Source organism: Pseudophryne corroboree, chromosome 5 (genome assembly GCF_028390025.1).
Source record: "Pseudophryne corroboree isolate aPseCor3 chromosome 5, aPseCor3.hap2, whole genome shotgun sequence".
Taxonomy (NCBI): domain Eukaryota; kingdom Metazoa; phylum Chordata; class Amphibia; order Anura; family Myobatrachidae; genus Pseudophryne; species Pseudophryne corroboree.
This window is the reverse complement of record NC_086448.1, coordinates 503,782,640-503,803,386: the sequence shown is the minus strand read 5'-3', so window position 1 is coordinate 503,803,386 and position 20,747 is coordinate 503,782,640. Positions and strand designations below refer to the sequence as shown.

General features: G+C 44.5%; 1 protein-coding gene across 3 annotated transcripts in view; it reads right to left on the bottom strand.

The window, feature by feature from the left end:
• MYLK4 (myosin light chain kinase family member 4) overlaps nt 1-20,747 on the bottom strand; it is a 265,505-nt gene that overhangs the window by 147,918 nt on the left and 96,840 nt on the right. The window contains exon 1 of one of the 3 annotated variants that reach the window (XM_063923044.1): nt 5,030-5,704. The exons of the other annotated variants lie outside the window; for them this stretch is intronic. Within the exon in view, the coding sequence (XP_063779114.1) occupies nt 5,030-5,689 (660 nt within the window). The 5' untranslated portion in view covers nt 5,690-5,704. Of the gene's footprint in view, nt 1-5,029; nt 5,705-20,747 lie in introns of those variants that run through there. 3 annotated transcript variants of the gene reach the window in all.

Genomic DNA, 20,747 nt, shown 5'->3' with positions numbered 1-20,747 from the left:
CCACATCCCTTCAAACAGAGCATTTAGTTCGTGTGAAGGAGGGAACGTGACTTTGGATTTTTTTCCCTTACATAGATAAGCTTTCTCCTGAGGTACAGGAGTGCTTTCTGTAACCTCCAACATGTCCCTTATAGCCACAATCATATATTGTATACTTTTTGCCAATTTATGATCTATCTCTCTGGATTCACTATTGTCGACACAAGAATCAGAATCCGTGTCGGTATCAGTGTTTACAACATTTGCAAATGGTCTCTTATGTGACCAAGAGGGGTCGCCCGCATAAGGAATAACATTATCCTGAAAAATCATATCTTCCACAGATTTTCTCCAGCATGCAGCCTTAGATTCAGATTTATCTAATCTACGGTTAATCAGAAGCATACTGTCACGTAGCTCTTTCACCCATGCAGGCTCTTGGTGTGCCGGTAGCGCCACCACATTACAACTCTGTGTCCCTAAAATGACTTCCTCTGGGGAGGAACTCCCTGCCTCATACATGCCTCGCACGTGTACACCACACTCACAGACACACTGGGACTTATTTTGGGGACAGATCCACAGTAAAATCTGTCAGAGGGACACAGGATAGGAGCAGCCAGTTCACAAACCCAGCGCCAGTATTGCCTGTGAACACAGTATGTCCACAGCCCAAAAGCGCTTTTAAATAGTAATATACACTATCAAATGCACCACAATCGCTTTGTGCCCCCCCCCCCCCCCCCTTTATAGCACCCTGTACTTGTCAGAAGTGGAGGAGAGGACCAGCGTGTTCTCTGCAGCCTCAGGAGAGAGAGAAAATGGTGCTGAGTAGTGTGCTGGCTGCCTGAGGAAGAAGCTCTGCCCCTCAGTATCCATGACAATATTTATACTGGCGGAGGTAGGGCTGTGCCAGCGGCATCTTATGCCCCCCTTTAGCCAGTTTGAGGTATATTTCTTGCTGCCCAGGGCCCCCCCCCCACGCCCTGCACCCTGCAGTGCCTGTGTGTGGGCAGCAATGGCGCACTGCGCTCCCGCCAGCCACGCCGCACCTCAGCCGTCACTTACTTGATTGAAGATCATTCTTCTCATACTCACCTGACTTCTGGCTCTGTGAGGGGGGTGACGGCGTCCTGTGGGAGTGAGCATCTAGACACGGCTAGCGTTCAGTTCCCTTCAGAATCTAATGGTGTCCTGTCAGCCAGAAATAGAGCCATGAAACTCTGAGGAAGTTGGTTCTGCTTCTGCCCCCTCAGTCCCACGAAGCAGAGAGTCTGATGCTAGCAGATCTCCCTGAAAATAAAAAAACTAACATAAGTCTTTTCAGAGAAACTCAGCAGAGCTCCTCAGAGTGCATCCAGTCGACCTGGGCACATTTCTAAAACTGAGGTCTGGAGGAGGGGCATAGAGGGAGGAGCCAGTTCACACCCAATGAAAAGTCTTTGGAGTGCCCATGTCTCCTGCGGATCCCATCTATACCCCATGGTCTTGATGTCGTCCCCAGCATCCTCTAGGACGTATGAGAAAGTAAAATTTACAGGTCATCATTTTTTCCCCCCTATGGCATCCAATACAGTAAAATCAGGGAAGAGAACAGAGGGTATGACATAAAGTATACCATCCCTTTTTTACCTACAGTATATATAGAAATATATGGGGATGCCGATGAGATGTCTTGAAAAAGCTCCATTCGGGGACTGAAATGCAAATTTTATATATGGTTTTCTGGGTTCTAACTTATTATATTTGCATGGTGACTGCTGATTACCTTCTTTATATATAATCATGCAATTCTAAAATAACTTACAGAGATACTAATAGTCAGAGGCGTCACTCACCTCTTCTGAACCCGGAGCGGCAGTGGGCGCAAAGAAGGCGTAGCTTCGTGGGATGACCCACGGGAGGGGCGTAGCTTCGCAGGAGGGGGCGTGGTTAAGTGCCCCCGACCCCCCATTTTCGGCACTCTGGGGGTCCAGGAGTTGTTCCTTGCCTCCGGAGACAAACGTGTCTGCAGTGTCAGCTCCTACATGGTGACAGGAGCCGGGTTTCTGCACGTAATGTTACAGTGCAGCACCCTGCTCCTGTCACTAAGAAGGAGCCAGCACTTTGGTGTCACCCCTCGGCGGATGACACCCGGGTGCGGGCTGCACCCCCCGCACCCACCTTGTGACGCCAGTGCTAATAGTGGCTAGGAATGTCTAAAGGTGTGTACACACGGTGGGATCCCTGCTATGTCCGATTTTGACTATCTGATTTCCCTTGAACTCCCCCCAGAGTCCAGATAGCACAGATTGTACAGATATAGACTATCTATGCTTGAGATTTTGTTTTTGTCTATGTACGATTTTGACTAAGTTCCGCTTTTGACTATACTTTGTACTATATTGTACACTAGATAGCCAAAATTGACTTCCCTGCACAGTTTATCTAGCCTTACTATACCGACCCCACAGGAGTGCGCAATGGGATCAAGTCTGTATCGCAAGCTGCCTAACACCTTGAGATATGCACTAACTTTTCATAAGATTTTGACTATACAGTCAAAATCTTACAGATTTATATCACCATATGTGCACACCTTAAGCCCGTCATGAGTGGCGGAGTCTTGGCACACCTTTGTGCACTACATCCATAATGGTAACATGTTTATTCATTTCAATATAAAGTAATCAAATTACCACTTACAGATAGAGTGTGGCTCCATTGCATACATGCACTCCCGGCGTGAATAGATGATCTGTCCGCCAAGTCACACTGGGAGGGCACAGTGATGCTCCCATTCTATGAATGGGGCGCATCTCCATCACGGCGGAATGCATGGAAACACTCTCTCATTCTAGTAAATGGAGCGTGTCTCTGTCACAGACACACACGCGCCCTAGACGGAGATAGCTCACGGCGATAGGCGCGCCCCAGGCACAGACAGAGCCACGATTAGCGTGGCTCCATCTGTACATATTCTAAGTAGTAACTTGAAAAGTAAAAAACAGTGAAGGTAGCATCACATATACAAAGACTTAAGGGGCATATACACGTTGAGATTTGTGCTAGCGAGCCGTGCTGAGGGATTTAGGGTAGGCGATTTCCCTTGAACTTCCCGGTGTCTAGATCGCCCATACACACGTAGCGATGTGTGCTAAGCGATTTGTGCTAAGCAGAAAAAAAGGTTATTTTAAATAGTGTGTTGGTATTACAGGAGGGTGTGCGTGTCTTTTACTGAGGGTATACATTGCGGGGTGCCTATATGCTGCCGCCCCCTCCACCACTGGATGGCACATAAAAAGCGTTGGTAATACAGTGGTTTCATACTTACCAAACTCTGTGCTCCGCTTCTGGCTCTTTGCTTAGCGTGGAGCAGTGTGAAGAAAACAAGAGGAGGGCTCAGGGAGAGGCAGGGGAGTGATTCTGGTGACGTAGATCGCGAACGCTATCACTCATTCTATATAGATGGAGCAATTTGAACTCACTTGCTAAGCGATCTGACTAGATTTTGACTGCATGCACACAAGATCTGAGCCTGCGATGGCCACGTGCAAGACCGCGCATCGCCATCGGTATGGGGTGTGCACAGGGAGCGATTTGTGCTCAATTTCTAAGCGATCTAGACAGATCGCTTAGAAAAGAGGAAAAAAATGGCCCATGTGTATGCCCCATTATACTGAGCAATCGGTCAGTACTGAAAAATAGGGACATTTCCAGATATACTGTATCTAAAGGCAAATCTTTTGCACTGGCCCCTGGAAAATGTTCGCTATTATGTACTTTTATATTAGATGTTTCATCTGAATAAAATATATATTGGTCTGACCAGACTCTTTTTTTTGACCCCTGTAAACATGGGTGTCTTTATCACAGATAAGTGGTAGCATTTTAATACATCTGTATAGAATTTTTGTTACTGTACACACACACTTAACAACATGGACTACAGGCAATAAGGGCCTAACAAATGCAATTATCGGGTGATAAATGTGACCAATGATACAAACACCCCTTAGTACTCTACTGTTTCTTACACTACAAAGAGTTTCTACATTTTTAGATGCAAATAAAAGTCTGTGTGGCCGAATCCTAAATGTCACTCTAGTGGAGAGCTGTCGCTTAGTGAGGCAGGTCAGCAAGTGTGTTTACACAGCCATGTGGAATCATCCCTTTAACTGACAGGTGGCTGATCTACAGAAGAACATATGTTGCTTTTTTATGAAGTCAAAGAGCACTTGTTACCGAGAGATTTACATAAATAAACTGGGAATCAGTCAAGATTGCTACAAAAATAAATGTGTGGGATTGTTAATAGAAAATAACCTCCTCAATGCAAAGTGAAGACTGTATCAAAGTAAGTATGTACAATTCTACATTTATATATAAATGATTGCCCAGGTCATCAAAATAGCTATTTATTTCATAACCCATCATTGCCTTTCAGATATTCAGGAGGACTATAATTGTTGTCACTTACATGCTTTCAGGTCAGATGCTATTGAAAAATACAGACATTTTCTATGGATGATGTAAGTGAATAGTTTTGCATCACTGTATTTGGCCTGAATAACTCCAGTCACACAGACTTGTGCTAATGAGTTTCATAACTAGCGCAAGATAAATTAATATTACTGTGTTACATTACGATACTAAGCTCGGTATAAGCAATGTTACATAACTAGTGCATGCCATTCCATCAACATGCATTTGATGTGCCATAATACAATATGATAGCTCTAAACGTTACCTTTACATCTATTTGTTTATGAAAACGTAAAGGCTAGATTTTCCAGACAGCAATTTACAAGACTACAAAGCATTGGATATAACATTACAACAGTCTTGGCATTGTCCTGTACATATACTGTAATGCTGTTGACATACTAACTGTCGACAGCATTACAATATACTAACTACTTCCCATATCAATTGCAGTTTTATACTTCATCCAAGTTTATGTCAATAAGTTCTGTGTATACATGAAATGTGAATCGTTACACTTGTAAGTACATAGTCAATCTTTATCATTAACTTACGACTTCTGTGAAAGGTAATGGAATAATCTCACCTTGTGATTTATTTTGTTTAGATGTGCTTCTTTTTTCCTATTGGTCCCAATACCTGTCACGCAATTTTTCCCTTTTTCTTTAACATTTTCTTTGCTATGATTTACGGTCATTTTTATATTAACCGTTGGTGACTTTGTGGGCTTATCTTTTCGCTGGACAGCCTCAAAAAAAGTGGAAAATTTGATTTGTTCTATTAGAAAATGAATTACACTCTGAGTGCCCAGTAATATTTTTTCGACTCCATCCAGCCGCTTTGCCTGCTCCTCTGAATATTTGTTTATTGATGAGAGATAGCTGATCATTTCCACAAAATGCCCTTTCATTTCTACAAATATATCCTTGTCTTCAGATATTTCCTGTGCTTTTTCAGCATTGGCGCTCTCTGTTCTTATCCCGTGGAGGTCATTTTCAATGTCCACAATATCCTGGGAGATAAGTTCCAGCTTTTCAAAAACATTGTTTTGTTCTACCAATATATTATCAACTTTAAGGTTTAGACAGTCCAGCTTTGTCTCCATGATGTTTGTGTTTGTCTTTGTGAATAACAAAGTTTTTGATGTTTTTTGTATGGGCCCTTGATTCTTTAAGTCTTTTGGATCATACCTTTTGGCCAGAGAGTTCACCAGTGATGACTTGGAAATCTTACTGGCTCCGCTCATTGTGAATGCTTAGTCAGTGGAAATGTATATTCTGCTGAGATTTCAGAAGTTGAAGCTGCAAGACGTTCTCTGTTTTCCGCTGTGTAAATCACAGCTGTTTACAGACCAGCCTAAACTCCTCCATAGCTTCCTCTGATGTTGTTTTCATATTCATTCTTGCAATGGTGAAAAATGTCCCAAAAAGCAAACTGACTTGCAAGCAACAAGTGGTCCCCTAGTCACCCACTTTAAGTCTAATTAGTGAAAGCACTGACGAATGTATGTATGCCCTACTGTAAATGCACTGTGCTCACTGACAGATGTATAACATGGGAAGGGGGTCTATTCTAACTATAATGTAATTTGACAACAAGAGGCTTGCAGGACACTTGAGAAGCTTCATTTAGTGCAAAGGCTCTGCAGCCCTGCTCTTGTGTGTCAGATTTATGCTTGTTTCATGGAACTTGAGAGTAGTTCTCCAAGAATAAAGGCCCCTCAAGAGTTACTAGAATCCATGCAAAGTTTTACAAGAAAAAAAAACTAATTCATATACAGTATTTACTCAAGTAGCTGGGTAAATGACATGTAACTTGGAAAATTGATTCTCCTCTTTGACAGTATGTTACAACACGTGTGCTAAAACAAAATGATTATCAAAGTATAAAGTATAAATTAAAAACTAAGATGGAAAATGTCCCATGTCAAAGAAGCCTAGTAGCCTACGGTTGTATTGGTGCAATGTGAATTTGTTTCTTGTGAGAGCTTCCTCTGCCTTAGCAGTCATGTCTATTTACACAAATAGCCTTTGCTAGTATGATCTAATTACACAGGACATAAGGCTGTAATAGCAGCAAAGTGTACTCTGAAGTTTTTTTTCTTACACAGGGCAGTAATCCTAACCTTGATGATGCATTCATATATAAAGACAGAAAGCAGCAAAGAGATCTGTGTAAATGTGGCTAAGGTGTTTTAGCTCTGTATTACTAAACCTCGAGTTGAAGTGGAATTCCATAAACTGAATTTTGTGCCATTGGCAGAGGTGGCAGCTCTGGCTATATAATCTTGTATTCCACTCCTGCTGCACGGGTTCACTACGATATGCCGGCGGTCGGGCTCCCGGCGACCAGCATACCGGCGCCGGGAGCCCGACCGCCGGCTTACCGACAGTGTGGCGAGCGCAAATGAACCCCTTGCGGGCTCGCTGCGCTCGCCACACTACGGGCACGGTGGCGCGCTACGCGCGCCACACTATTTTATTCTCCCCCCTAGGGGGGTCGTGGACCCCCACGAGGGAGAATAAGTGTCGGTATGCCGGCTGTCGGGCTCCCGGCGCCGGTATGCTGGTCGCCGGGAGCCCGACCGCCGGCATACTGAAGACCACCCCTGCTGCACCTCTCCACAGACTGGCTATTCTGCACTATGGGCCTAGTTTAGAGTTGAACGCAGCTGCTGTGTTCGCACGTAGTGGCTGCATTCAGAGGGTCTGCGCATGCACAGCGGCCATTGGGCCTAATTCAGACCTGGTCACAAGCAGGCGTTTTTTGCACTGCTGCAACCAGGTAGTCGCCGCCTACAGGGGGTAATCACTGTGCAGGGGTGCGAATGCATGTACAGAGAGCTGCACAAACAGCTCAGGACTTACTCAGCCGCTGCGATGATCCGGCCTAGAGCTGACGTCAGGAACCCTCCCTTAAAAAGGCTGGACACGCCTGCGTTCTCCCAGGCATTCCTTAAAAACAGTCAATTGACACCCACAAACGGCCTCTTCCTGTCAATCTTCTTGTGATCGCCGGTGCGATCGCTTTCTTCGTTAAATCCGTTGCTGTTCGGTGATCCCCATTGCCGACGCACCTGCACATTGCGGAGCATACGCATGCGCAGTTCAGACCCGATCGTACTGCTGCAAAAAAATCTAGCATGCGATCGGGTCTGATTGACCCCCATAGTGTCCATGCGTGACCCTTCACCATTGACAGACGAAAGGCAACTGGGGTGGCGACGTGGCATTGGGACAAAAGAGATCAGGAAATGCAGGCGTGTCATGGCTGTTTTCGGGGCCGGTCGATGACATCATCTGCATTTCCTGCATGTGGAAACAAGTTGGTGATGCCCCTGCCTACATAGCAAGGCTGCGTAGGCAGGGGTCAACCTCTATTCGATGCGATCCGATCACATCGTGGGGTGGCCCCCGGCATGTAAGTATATGGTCACAGATTTTGATGCAAGAGCAAATCTGCAGCCATCTGTGAGCCCTATGGGCCTAATTCAGTATGGCAATCACATGCTGATGATTTTCTAATGAGTGCGCGTGTGCAGTGCCTGATCTGCATGTGCGTGGGCCCGGCAATGCGTTCGCATCGCATTGATGCAAATGCCTCTGCCTGATTTACAGGCAGAGGCGTACACTCAGCTGCGACGCGGTGTTGCGGGAGAGTGGTTCCAAAAATGAGAGCGGGTCCAGGACATTTTCGGAGAGGCCATGTGGCATCACATGCAGCCGCTGTGATGGGGAAAATGGTGGTGGCCTGACTGCCTTTGCAGCCAGGTGTGCAGGCAGGGTGCTTACCTTATTCAGTGATGCGATCTCAATTGAATTGCGATCACATCGCTGGTGACCATTAGCATACTGGGTGGCCTTGCCCTGTGCTCCGTGACCCCTAGAATATGAGTGATAGCAGTTGCAGTTTTGCTAAATTTGCAAAACTGCAACTGATGCTGAATAAGGCCCTATATTAGTAAACTCTCTATTCAGAGTTGGTTGCAGATTTTGCTCTCACCTTCAATCACTATGCAATCTCATCCTTCAATCATTATGGCAGCTACGCATCCGCAGACCCTCTGAATGCGGCCGATGCATCCGAACGCAGCTGTTGCATTCAACTCTAAATGAGGGCCTATATGCAATGGGACAAGTGTCAGTTCATACTAGATAGAGAAAATTCTGTGTCAAAAAATGTGAGTATGTGAGTACTGTATGATTGTGTAGTGGAACTAAGGGGCTAATTCAGACCTGATCGTAGCCATGCAAAATCAGCCACCCTGACATGTGGGGGGACACCAAGCACAGGGCTAGACCACCCCGCATGTCTGTCCCTCCCCCCGCCGCACGGCGGCGATGCTATCGCACCCAGCGAGTAAGTCCCTACTTGCGCTGCGCTGGTAGGTGACTTTTCGCCGTGTCCCAGGTTGCTGCAACTGCGTGTGATGTCACGCAGCCACCACGGCCCGCCCCTCACACGGACAAGATATGCCTGCATTGCCCGGACCGTGCCCCAAAAATGGCGGCCAAATGTTGCCGTCCCGCCCCCTCCCGCCAAGCGAATGCCTCTGCCTGTCAATCAGGCAGAGGCAATCGCTGGGCTGAGATGCTGATCGCATCTCTGGCATGCACATGCGCACTGCGGCTAAATGCCCCTAAATGCCCAAATATGGGCTTTCCGTTTCACTAATAGCAGTAAAAAATTAAACAAATTATAAATTGATTACATTCATATAAAAAAATAGGAAATGTTATAACCTTTATACACTGAAAAAATGCTTTACTTAATAAAGTATTTCTTAAATTATTTGAATCTGTTATTGCCATCCTGAGACAGTGATAACAGTAATCAGGGTGGTCTTAACGTATCTGCTCACTGGGCAACTGCCCAGGACCCCACAATGCTAGGGTCCTTTGAGCAAGGCTGGTGCCTCCGGAACTTCTTGGGAGGTAGGTATCTTGGATTTGGATAGTGAAGTCTATGCTAACTTCTTAGTATGTTCTAACACACTACACAATGAAAATGTATTTGTGTATATATCTTACATTTAAAAGACATTGGGGGGTATTAAATCAGCTGCAGGGTTTGCCTCATGGCTATTTGCCGTGCCGGAGGTATTCAGTTAGCACGGATTACTCTGTGTGCGAGTCTCCGTAGTTGTTGTGTAGTACTAGTTTACAACAGCAGGTAGCAATAGGAAAGGAAGTCAGGTCTCTTTCAGTCTTAAGGATCAAACCAATTAGGTATGAGTTATGAGGTATGACGCAACAGCCGCACTTTATGGCAGCCAAACTCGCACAAAACTGCTCAAAAGGTCAAGCATTTCCAAATTCCTGGACTTATCTACAACGACGAGCCACCAATGTGACCTGTCCTGACTCGATTTCCATAAATGTTGTGAAGTGTGCCTTTACTCAAATGCTGTATGTACCTACACAGAGAGGGAACAGAGCAGACACAAATCATTTAGTAACCTAATATTCTTCTGTTCTAAAAGCTGCAACCGTAAAGGCAAAACCTATAGGTGCTGATATAGGTGTCAGTCCACATGATGAATAGAATGGTTTATTAACCAGGTAGAACACAGGATGTAACAACACAGGATTAATACAGCAGGTACACAATGTCGAAACATAGGTGTAACAGGTAGAGCCAGGAACGGGTTAACACAGGTGGTATGCGGTATCTGGAGCACACACCTGCACATGAATGTATGTGGTGCCTAGCAGTGGTGACACAGTGGTAATAGCAGGCTCTATTATGGGTCTGCACAGTCTTCCTCAAGGACATGCTCATGGGCATTGTAGCACTTCTTATGCAGATTAAGAGATTAAGGGGGACATTTACTAAGCGGTGATAAAAGTGGAGAAGTGAGCCAGTGGAGAAGTTGCCCATGGCAACCAATCAGCATTGACGTAACATTTATAATTTGCATACTATAAACATATAGAGAGCAGCTGATTGGTTGTCATGGGCAACTTCTCCGCTGGCTCACTTATCCACTTTTATCACTGCTTAATACATGTCCCCCTTAGTCACACACAGATATAAATACAATTGTTGCATATACAAATGCTGCATATCAAATTAATCAGCACAGTCTCCTGCTGCATTCTAGTCACATTGCGTTGTGACTAAAACACATTTCCGGCAAAAAAAGATGCCCAACGCTAGCATAGTATCGTGGGGGACCTGTCGTGCCAAGAAGGGCTGTTTGGCGCAACTACAGCAAAGATGTAATGTTGTTTTATAACTGTATCATTGCAATTTTTATGACCAAATATTTTGTAGAACTGTTGAGTTTATACATTTGGTATATAAAATATTTTAAATTCTATATCAGACCCATAATCAGGTCCAGCACAACACACTCAGCAGTGTATGCAAAGCAGGTAGACACCGGGGTGGAGAGGTGCTCTCCCCACCCTGCTGCTGTCCACCATTGCTGCGTGCTGACGCTGTGCCTGTCAAACTGTATAAAAGGCGGCAAAAGGCATGGCTCTTCAGTGTCTCTAGTCCCCCAGCTTAACATTGGTGCAGGGGATGCAGCTGCTATGAAGTCTGGTCTGCCTCCATGTCCTGCTGCTCCCTGCGCCCCGCCACAATTCTGCATTTGCCTGCCTGCTACAAGCAACCAAGCATTAGGTGAGGATGAAGGTGGTTTGGATGACTGGGGACAGCATGGACTTGCAGTTCAGTAGGCCAGACGTCAGCAAGTGCAGGCTTTAGAAGGGGTTTGTATAAGCAGCACTACTACTGTGGGCATTATGTGTAAATGGCACTACTACTGTGGCATTATATTTATAAGGGGCAGTACTACTGTGGGCATTTGGTGTAAGGGTACTACTACTGTGGGTATTATGTGTAATGTAATGGACACTACTAATGTGGGCATTATGTGTATAAGGGGCACTACTAATATGGACATTGTGTGTAAGGGATCCTACTACCGTGTCATTATGTGTGTAAGCAGCACTACTGTGGGCATTATGTGTAATGGCCACTACTACTGTGGGCATTATGTGTATAAGGGACACTACTATTGTGGGCAGTATGTGTAAGGGTCTTTACTACTGTGGGCATTGTTTATAAGGGAAAATACTGTGGGCATTATGTGTATATGGGGCACTACTACTGTGAGCATTATGTATATAAGGGGCACTACTACTGTGGGCATTGTGTATAAGGGGCACTACTTTTGTGGGGATTATGTGTAAGGGGCACTACTACCATGGGCATTATGTGTGCAAGTGGCACTACTATGGGCATTCTGTGTAATGGGCACCACTACTGTGGGCATTATGTATAAGCGAGACTACTGTGGGCATTGTATATAAGTGGCACTACTGTGTGGCATAACGTGTATAAGGAGCACTACTGCGTGGTTTAACATCTATAAGAGGAACTCCTGTGTAGCATAATGTGAATAAAGGGCACTACTTTATGTCGTAACATGAATAAGGGACAACACTATGTGGTGTAATAAAAATCAGGGACACAGTGTGTTGTAATGTGAATAAGATTGTGCTGTTGTGTAGCATAATTTGAATTGTGGGTACTATTGTGTAGCCATGCCCCTTGGGCATGCGCTGTCCCTTTATAAGCTATGAGAGGAAAGGTGCAAATTTATAGTTGCAGGGGGGCGCCGAACACCCTAGCACTGGCTCTGCCCATGTTACACAGTCTCTAGCAAGCTAATCACTAGGCTTCAACAGAGGAAACCTTAGCAACACCAGATATTCAGTCTCACTGAAGACAAAATGTAGCTAATATATTTCACAGAATACATACGTAACAACTAGTGTCTCTTTAGCCCTAAATGATCAAGTATTCTCACACTACTGTAACTGTTAGATTTGGGCCTACTGTATGTCATATAATCCAGAAGATGGCTAAGGGAGTGATTTAGATCTGATTGCGTCTTCACACAGCGGGTCATCAATGGTATGCACCGCAATACACACGCATGTCAGACAACAACAAAGGGCATCGCTGGTCAGCGACGGGATGGTGCGAGAAATCCGATCGCATGGGCGTTCGCAAGGTGATTGACAGGAGGAAGCCATTTGTGGGTGGTAACTGACCATTTATTGGGAGTGTCCGGAAAAACGCAGGAGTGCCCAAGCATTCTCAGGGAGGGTATCTGACGTCAGCTCCGTCCCCGATCATCCTGTTCTCATCGCACTGCAGGAGTATGTCCTGGGCTGTGCACAGACTGCACACAGTGGATTTTCGCAGCTCGGCATACACATGCGATCGCACACTTGCATGGTGAATTTACACTCCCCCTGGGGGCGGTGACTATCTGAACGCAGGACATCAATGTTTGCAGCCCAGCAATCAGATCTGAATTACCCCCTAGGTCGCTAGAGGAAAAATTCATTGCTGATAATTACATGGTCGAGTCACATTATTATGACCACCAGCTAATAGCCAGAGTAACCGCTTCGGAGGAGTGGCACTTATTATGCCGGCTGTCGGGATCCCGGTGCTCAGCATACCTGCACCGGAATCCCAACATCTATTTTCGGTCTTGGGGTATCCACGACACCCCTGGAGGCCACCGTCCCCGCAGCGTGGTGAGCGCTGCAAGCACACAAGGGGCTCTTTTGCGCTCGCCCTGCTGCCAGTATACTGGCGGTCAGGATCCCGGCGTCGGTATACTGGACGCCGGAATCCCGAGCTCCGACATACCGTAGCAGACCCGCTTCGGAGCCCCATACACAGCAGGGTTTACTGAACTGTTATTTTAGACACACATCTGGTAGCTCCCAGGTTCATTTTGATGGTGAGCTGCTCCACTGTAGCATGTTGGTCGGCCCTCACACACCTTCATAGCCGACGTTCAACTCTCACATTAATGGCATGTGGTGCTCCATAGTTTCTACATTGGTTATTTGCAATGGTGCCAAACCGCGCTGTTTCAGAAGTACTGCCACCATTGACCCAAAAAACGATAATCATTCCTTTTTGCAACTTGGATAAATCCCCCTTTTTACCCATGACAGCAATGAGTGATGTGTGTGATATGTGTGCAGACGGCCCATCGCACACCTTATATACCCACTAAGCCAGGGCACGACATGTGACGTACTTCATGGGCTAAGCACTGCCGACATCAAATGTAGGAAGTGGCCATAGTAATGTGAGTCGACAGTGTAGTTTACAACCAGTCAGATTGTCTCTACTCTACCTATGTACTGTACATCTAAAAACTTATTGCACACTCCAACTAGCTACCTGTGGAAACTATCAATGTGAATGGTGGCTGGTGTATGAAGGATGTAATGGAAATTGAAAAAGTCATTAAGGCTGGACCTGGACTCTGTAAACATTTGGAATGAAATGTAAATTGTGATATTCCACCCAAACCTCAAAAAAAACCATGTACTTCTTTATAGTGAAGAGCTCTGGTACACTTCACCTGGCTGTGGTCCAGATTCAGAGTTGTATGCAAGAAAGCCACAGTGTGTGCTCAGAAATAAATGCGGATACTTGGCAGTATTAAGGGTCAGCCACATCTGTGCAGCCACACCACCTCTATACAACAACCTCTATACAACTGATTGGGAAATTAGCCACCATCGCCCATCGCAATTGTATCAGCCCTATACAGTACATGGTGCAAAAGATCAGTCTGAAACCAGATGGATCTCTGTATATGCTTAACACTGTATAGCCTGTCATTCTACATGACCATGACAAACCCTATGAACACTGTGCCCAGCTGCCAACCGATTACATCCAGTCAGTGGCAAGTTGAGATGCAGATAGGTTACATGCGCCTTTGAATTGCCAATAGTTGCAGACAGAAAAATCACAAGATCCAGCCACAACACGGACAGCATTCAACACTGAGTCAGGCCCACCGTGATTTCATTACTTTACTTCACACAGGTCTCTGTTGCGGTTTCAAATGCTCCTAATCTTAGCCCTTGGCTCCTTTGTAAAAACTCTTTATGCATTGGCAAATCGCTTCATTGAGAAAGGTGCTTTTAACTAAAATGCTACAGAAATGTGGCTTTATTGGACTCACTAGGATTCCTGAGTATTCCTGTTTGGGGCTGATGTGAGTCAAACAGATCTCTGTGCATGGATGCAAATGGCGAGTTTCTGCATACAGTGCATGTGCAGATGTAAAGTTTTCTCCATCCTATTCCTAGTTGCACGGAACTTGGTCAGGTCTGTCTTTTAGTCAAATTGGATGTTTTCGGGATGGCCATAATGCAAGGGAGTGTTCTGTGCATGTATCAATAGTTCTGTGCAATTCTGAGTAGTGCATATGGGGAAGGGAAGTCTGTTTCTGTTGAATCTCTTGCACCTAGCATGGGGCTGGTGCAAATGCATATACTGGTGATGACATTTGCGGTGGCTGGAGTACAATCAATGGGCAGCAAGTTTTTCCTCATGCAGACGCAAAAAACCCTTCATTAGCCTTATGGATTCTTACATTATCTTAAGGTAGTAGATCAGGCCTCAGTGGCTGCTCACAGCTTCAGCCACTTTGCGTGTGATTCAGAATCAGCCCTTAATGGGGCTTGGTGGCTTCCACTTGACACCCTAAAGAAAAAAACTCATCTCCTGACACTTGGTTATTGGAGCATATGGGTTATAGGAGCCATGTTTTATACCTTCCTATGTTCTGTTGTGCCCAATGAGTCTTCTTTATGGTCTCCATTCTCCACTCTTTTTTGCCCATCTGCATTGAATTCTCAGTACTCTCCACAGCTATTTAAGGCTTGCTTATTATATGACTTGCCTCTGTATCCAGCTCTGATTTGCAGATGCATTTCTGATCTCCCTGGTCCAATTGCTGTTCTTGTTCTAAAATTGTCTGTCCTGATTCCCGTGTTTTTTCGTCTGTTCTGACCTGTTTTTGTTGCGGTCTTTCTTGTTTCTCTGCCCAGGCTCTTTTACCTTCTGTGTGCCCTCTTGGAGTTTCCATGTTCTTTGTGCAATACCTTGTTATGTTCTGGGGGCACCAGAATGCCTGAAGGTAGAACTGTGGGGATGGGAAGTTACTGTAGACACAATAGCATGTTCTCACCCAGACTGACTTCCCGGTCACAGATAAATAAATAAATAAATAAATAAAGATAAAAATAAATAAATTAAAGATTGTGGGATAGATGTATTATACTGCTAGCCATAGCCGTTATTTGTACAGACCGGTTTCACCTCCAGATCACGATGAAGAGGATCAAAATACCGCCTGCATGTATGAAGCAGTGTTTTGATGAAGAGGAAGAGAGTTAACTCACCTGCCTGGTGAGTCAGCGCCAGGGTCGTACTGGCCCATGGGGCTACAGGGGAAACACCCAGTGTGCCGCACTGCCTGAGGGACCACTCCCTTCTCTAGGGATAAGGATCCAAACTGTGCACCTGAATTATACACCATACATAAATTATTTACATTATACTGCACAGGACATTGTGTATTTTCTAAAGTGCATTCCTGATAAGAATTTGGTATATTTTCATACATGCACTAGTAGTATTTACTATATGTACTGTATATTTATAAAGGGGCTCAGGCCATGCACACACTAATGGTTAACCCCTCTGGAGGCTGGCCACACCCTTAAGTATGGGCCCATATTACAGCATTCCATGGTGGTCCCTTCATTTCCCAGTCCAACATTGGTCAGCGCCCCTGTCATTCTGATCACTTCCCTGAATTATTACATGCAGGAAAGTGGTAACTGCTGCACATAGGGTGGTCTTCAGGTTGCCGGCGGCCGGGCTCCCGATGACCACCATACCGGCGCCGGAGTCCCGACCGCCGACATACCGACAGATTTTCTCCCTCTTGGGGGTCCACGACCCCCCTGGAGGGAGGATAGCGAGGCGAGTGCAGCGAGCCTGCAAGGGGCTCATTTGCGCTCGCCCAGCTGTCGGTATGCAGGAGGTCGGGATGCCGATGCCGGTATGCTGGCCGCCAGGAGCCCGACCACCGGCATCACATACTACACCCCTGCACATAACGTGCCCCTAATGACCATTCATACCTCTCCTCCTCTATGTTCTAATGTACTAAAATAGTGTCATATGTTCTAATGAGTTGTCTAATACAGTATAAACAGCTCTCCTCTAAAATGGAGCAGGGCTGTCTTTTGCACCTGCAGAGGTGATGGAGGATTTTGGCTCTGGGCACAGGAGAGAAAGTGGGATAGAATGGTAATTTGTATCATCTGTTACTGCATCGCTGAATACATCATACAGTATGTAATTGTCCCCTATTTACTTTGTATAAAACTTGTTGTTGTTTTGCAGAAAACAAATGTGTCATGAGTTATACAGTAACAAGTATGGTTTATATAAATATTCGGGTTTATGAGAACAGTTTAAGAAAACATGTTAATTCAAATGTAACACCTGCTTTATTGTAATGATGTGCTTTCCAAACATTTTTTGGAAATTGTACAGCAATGCCATGAAAACTATAACACACGTATTTTCAGCTTAATAACAATGACATCTATTGACAGGATACCTTTCTAACAAGACAGCCGAGCGGCATTTTGATGCCGCTACCAATACCGCTATATGAGACAGCTGCTTCCGGCAGTCTTGTTAAAAGGATATCCTTGGCCCTTGTCTTAGGGTGTAAATCACGAAGCTATTGTGATTACATACCAAACACACTCAGCAGCTCATAAAGAAACATGCCCGTTGATATGCAATATTTTGGTTTAAAATGTATACCCCTTCAGTAACATCTGTAAAAGAAATCGCAATGTTTAAGAATTACAAGAGTTCTTTTCATGTAAACAAACAGCAAGATATTGTCTCAAAAATATGGAAAGTATTTCAATATACAGTATCTGAGTAAAACACCCCAAATAAGCAGTTATGGCATCCACTTGCAACACTTCTTGCAATCATAAAGCATTAAAAGCAGCAAAATACTGTAGATAAGAGATCAGGCACCCCGGACATAACTGTGGTATGTAGGAAGTACAGCAGTAAAGAGACGTGTTTCAACTCTTAACATTCTATAAGGTGACAAATTGTTGTGTTATCTTCTGTCTAAAGTTCACTAAGTTATTTCCAATATTTCATTTACAAACAGTTACAGATGCTTCAGATCGTTTTTTTTCTTAATTGAACAAATTGTGAAAAATATTTTACCCAAAGAACAATGTGTATTAAATGAATAACACATTTTATTTTTTTACTAACATTTTACTCCAGCAAGAGAGATACGGACTGATGCAGAATGAGTACTATGTCAGTGGCGTGAATTTGCTGTTGCCGCAAGTAGATGGATAGGAGCGGTGCGGTGATATGTAACTCACCATACAGGAGAAAATCCACATATAGTGCCATGCAATCACAGCAAGCATGAATTGCAGACGGCTGTTATGACAGGATAATTTTCTTTCCACGGAGATTGAGGTTGTCGGTAATCTTCTGGGTAGTAACCCTTGTACACCCCAAGGTAAGACTCATAGAACTCACCAGAGGGTCTTCTTGCCTATAACAAGTGCTTTTCACATAAGGCGAGATCTGCCTATCGGTACGGAGATGCCACCAGGATTTACGCCACTGGTAGTAGTACGAGCTTAGCTCTGAGCAACCTGAATCAATGCTGGTAGAGAGTAAGACATAAAACTAAACTAAGAGATGAAGACTAGGAAACACAAGTCAAGAGAGAAGACTATGCTGCGGGAAGGGAGGAGATCAGAAAAGTATGAGAAGTATGCCTAGTGAGTTTTGAGTATGAGTAAGGACGAGGATATACTGCAAGGAAGGAGGGCAAACAATAGGCACTTAAACACATAACTCTCCCAAACTCTGGACAGCTCTCAGGCGAGGAGAGTACATAAAGTACGCAGACAAACAATACACTAGTGGAAAAAAACAGACAAACTACTAAGGGTTCAGTACAAGTACCAAAGCATGCACTAGCACCACAGGTAACGGGCTGACCCGGGGCTGGACACGGAAATTCTTGCAAAAGCTGTGACAAGAACTGAGAGACAAAGGCTCTCACTGCAACCAGAACCTATAACTAGCAAGGAGTGAGAGACAAACAAAACATATAAAGGGAGCAAGAGACAATTATAAGCACAAAACAGCCAAGCCTCCCCTTAATTTAAACTCACTGCAGCCGTGCTGCTGCACATACACCAGCCTCCTGAATTCACACAGCAGACCTCCGGCGTCCCGCTGCCTAGCAACCCCAGCTGCCACATAAGCTCTGTTTCCTGGCATCTCAATTGTTACCTATTTATTATTTGGGAGAACCCTGGTCAAATCCAGTAACCTGGAGAGCATAATAGGTCTTTGGTAATATGCTGAAAGAAGGGAAACTGCATATATAGGAAACATTTTGGAAAGCTAGGATGCTTCCCCCTTCATTCAAAGCTCTGGAGTAGAACTTAAAAATGATACGTGATATTTTTGTTATATCAATTGGTGAGTAACCAGAAAAAATAACACATCAAAAAAAGTCCACAGGGAAATTGCATTATGAAATGGGGGTTTTCCATGTGGAATTTTTCTGTGGGCTTATTTCATGTGCGTTCTTTACTGGTTATCATTTATGACTTATGATGAACCTTTCGTTTATTATATTTATGGGTTTTTTTTTCCATGTCAGTTTTTTTCATAGAACCCAATTGGTATGGTTTGTAGAAGATGCTAAATTCTGTGCAATATATACATCTTCATAATATTAATCCTTTCCTACCGAGAAATGCCACAAGATTGCCAAGATTTCATGTCAGAGCAAATTTTAGAAAATAATGGAGGGAAATTGGAGCTGTGTAATTGGGAAAGAACCTTTGCTAAATGAATCTCTAGAAATGTAATACGGGTCATATTCCAGGCAAAGGGAATGGCCTTTGTAAATTATCTATAATTTGGGTGGGGGACTAAAGCTAGGCACACACTATACAATTATCTGTCAGATAATCTGCCAGATCTAGCTGGTTGGAATGAAAATCTGGTAATGGATGAGAGAAAATTACAATCTATCATTTGTACCCAAACACTGGAAAACGAACAAAACCTGTTGTTCAAACAAATTGGTTAAACACAAATTTAACCAACTTGGATGAACAACTGTTTTTGACAGTTTTGCAGTGTTTAGGAACAAATGATAGATTGTAATTTGCGCTCATCCATTACCAGATTTTTATTCCAACCAGCTAGATCTGGCAGATTATCTGGCAGATAAATATATAGTGTGTACCAGGGATGTGCGGGGAGGTAAATTTCTCAGGAGGCACTGGCTTTTACCAGAGACAGATTTACACACAATATATGAACCAAATGGTACATCTGGGCATTATACACAGGTGCAGCAGTATAAACTCCTGGGAATTTGGTGAGTTTTGATCAGAGAGGTGCAGAAAAGATAGACAGGTTGAGGCACTGCCATAGACTTTTTACTCCAGAGTTGTGGCTATAAAAATGAAAAGAATAATACAAAGAAGATATTACTAACATATTCTTTGTATTTCTCATATATTTTATACAGTCAAAACTCTGGCACAAACGTTAGTATGACAGGAAAGGCTCTGCATCACCTGCCTCACCCCACCGCACGTCACTGGTGTGTACCTATCTAAGGGCCTAATTCAGATCTGGTCGCAGCTGCAAATTTGTTAGCAGTTGGGCAAAAACCATGTGCACTGCAGGGGGGGGGGGCAGATATAACATGTGCAGAGAGACTAAAGCCCCGAACACACGGGAGAGATGTGTGCTGAGTGATCTATCAGTGACCGCTCAGCACACAGCGCGATGTGCGGGGGGCGCTCATTTCACCCAGCGGTGAAATGAGCGACCTGCTAGATTGTGTCTGTATGCAGGCTAATCTAGCACCAACCGTCTCTCCCATTGGCTGCCCGCAACTCATACAGGAATAAATTAACGCCCAATACCCATACATGAAAAAGGCTAATGATTGGCTGAAACACGTTGCTGGACAAACCATTAAACAGTACCAGCTCTGTGCTCCCACACTGCTGTGTAGGGACAGTGGCTGTCTTACCTAATTCCACCTTTAGGGAAGATCTCCTGTATCCCTCATTCCCTGCAGCTGAGAGACTACTCAGCCCATAGTTCATTGCACTGATAGATTAAAGTTAGATACATTTTTTAAAGCTTCTAAAAATAACAAATGCTGGTGTTGCCCATAGCAACCAGATGTCTATCATTTTCTAGGATGCAATATATAAATAATGACTAGAATGGGTTTGGTTACTATGTACAACACCAACCACAATTCATTTTTAGAAGCTTCAGTAAATCTACGCCTTGGAGCCAGAATAAAATTAGCCACGCTAATTACTGCGGGTGTGTAGCAGTGG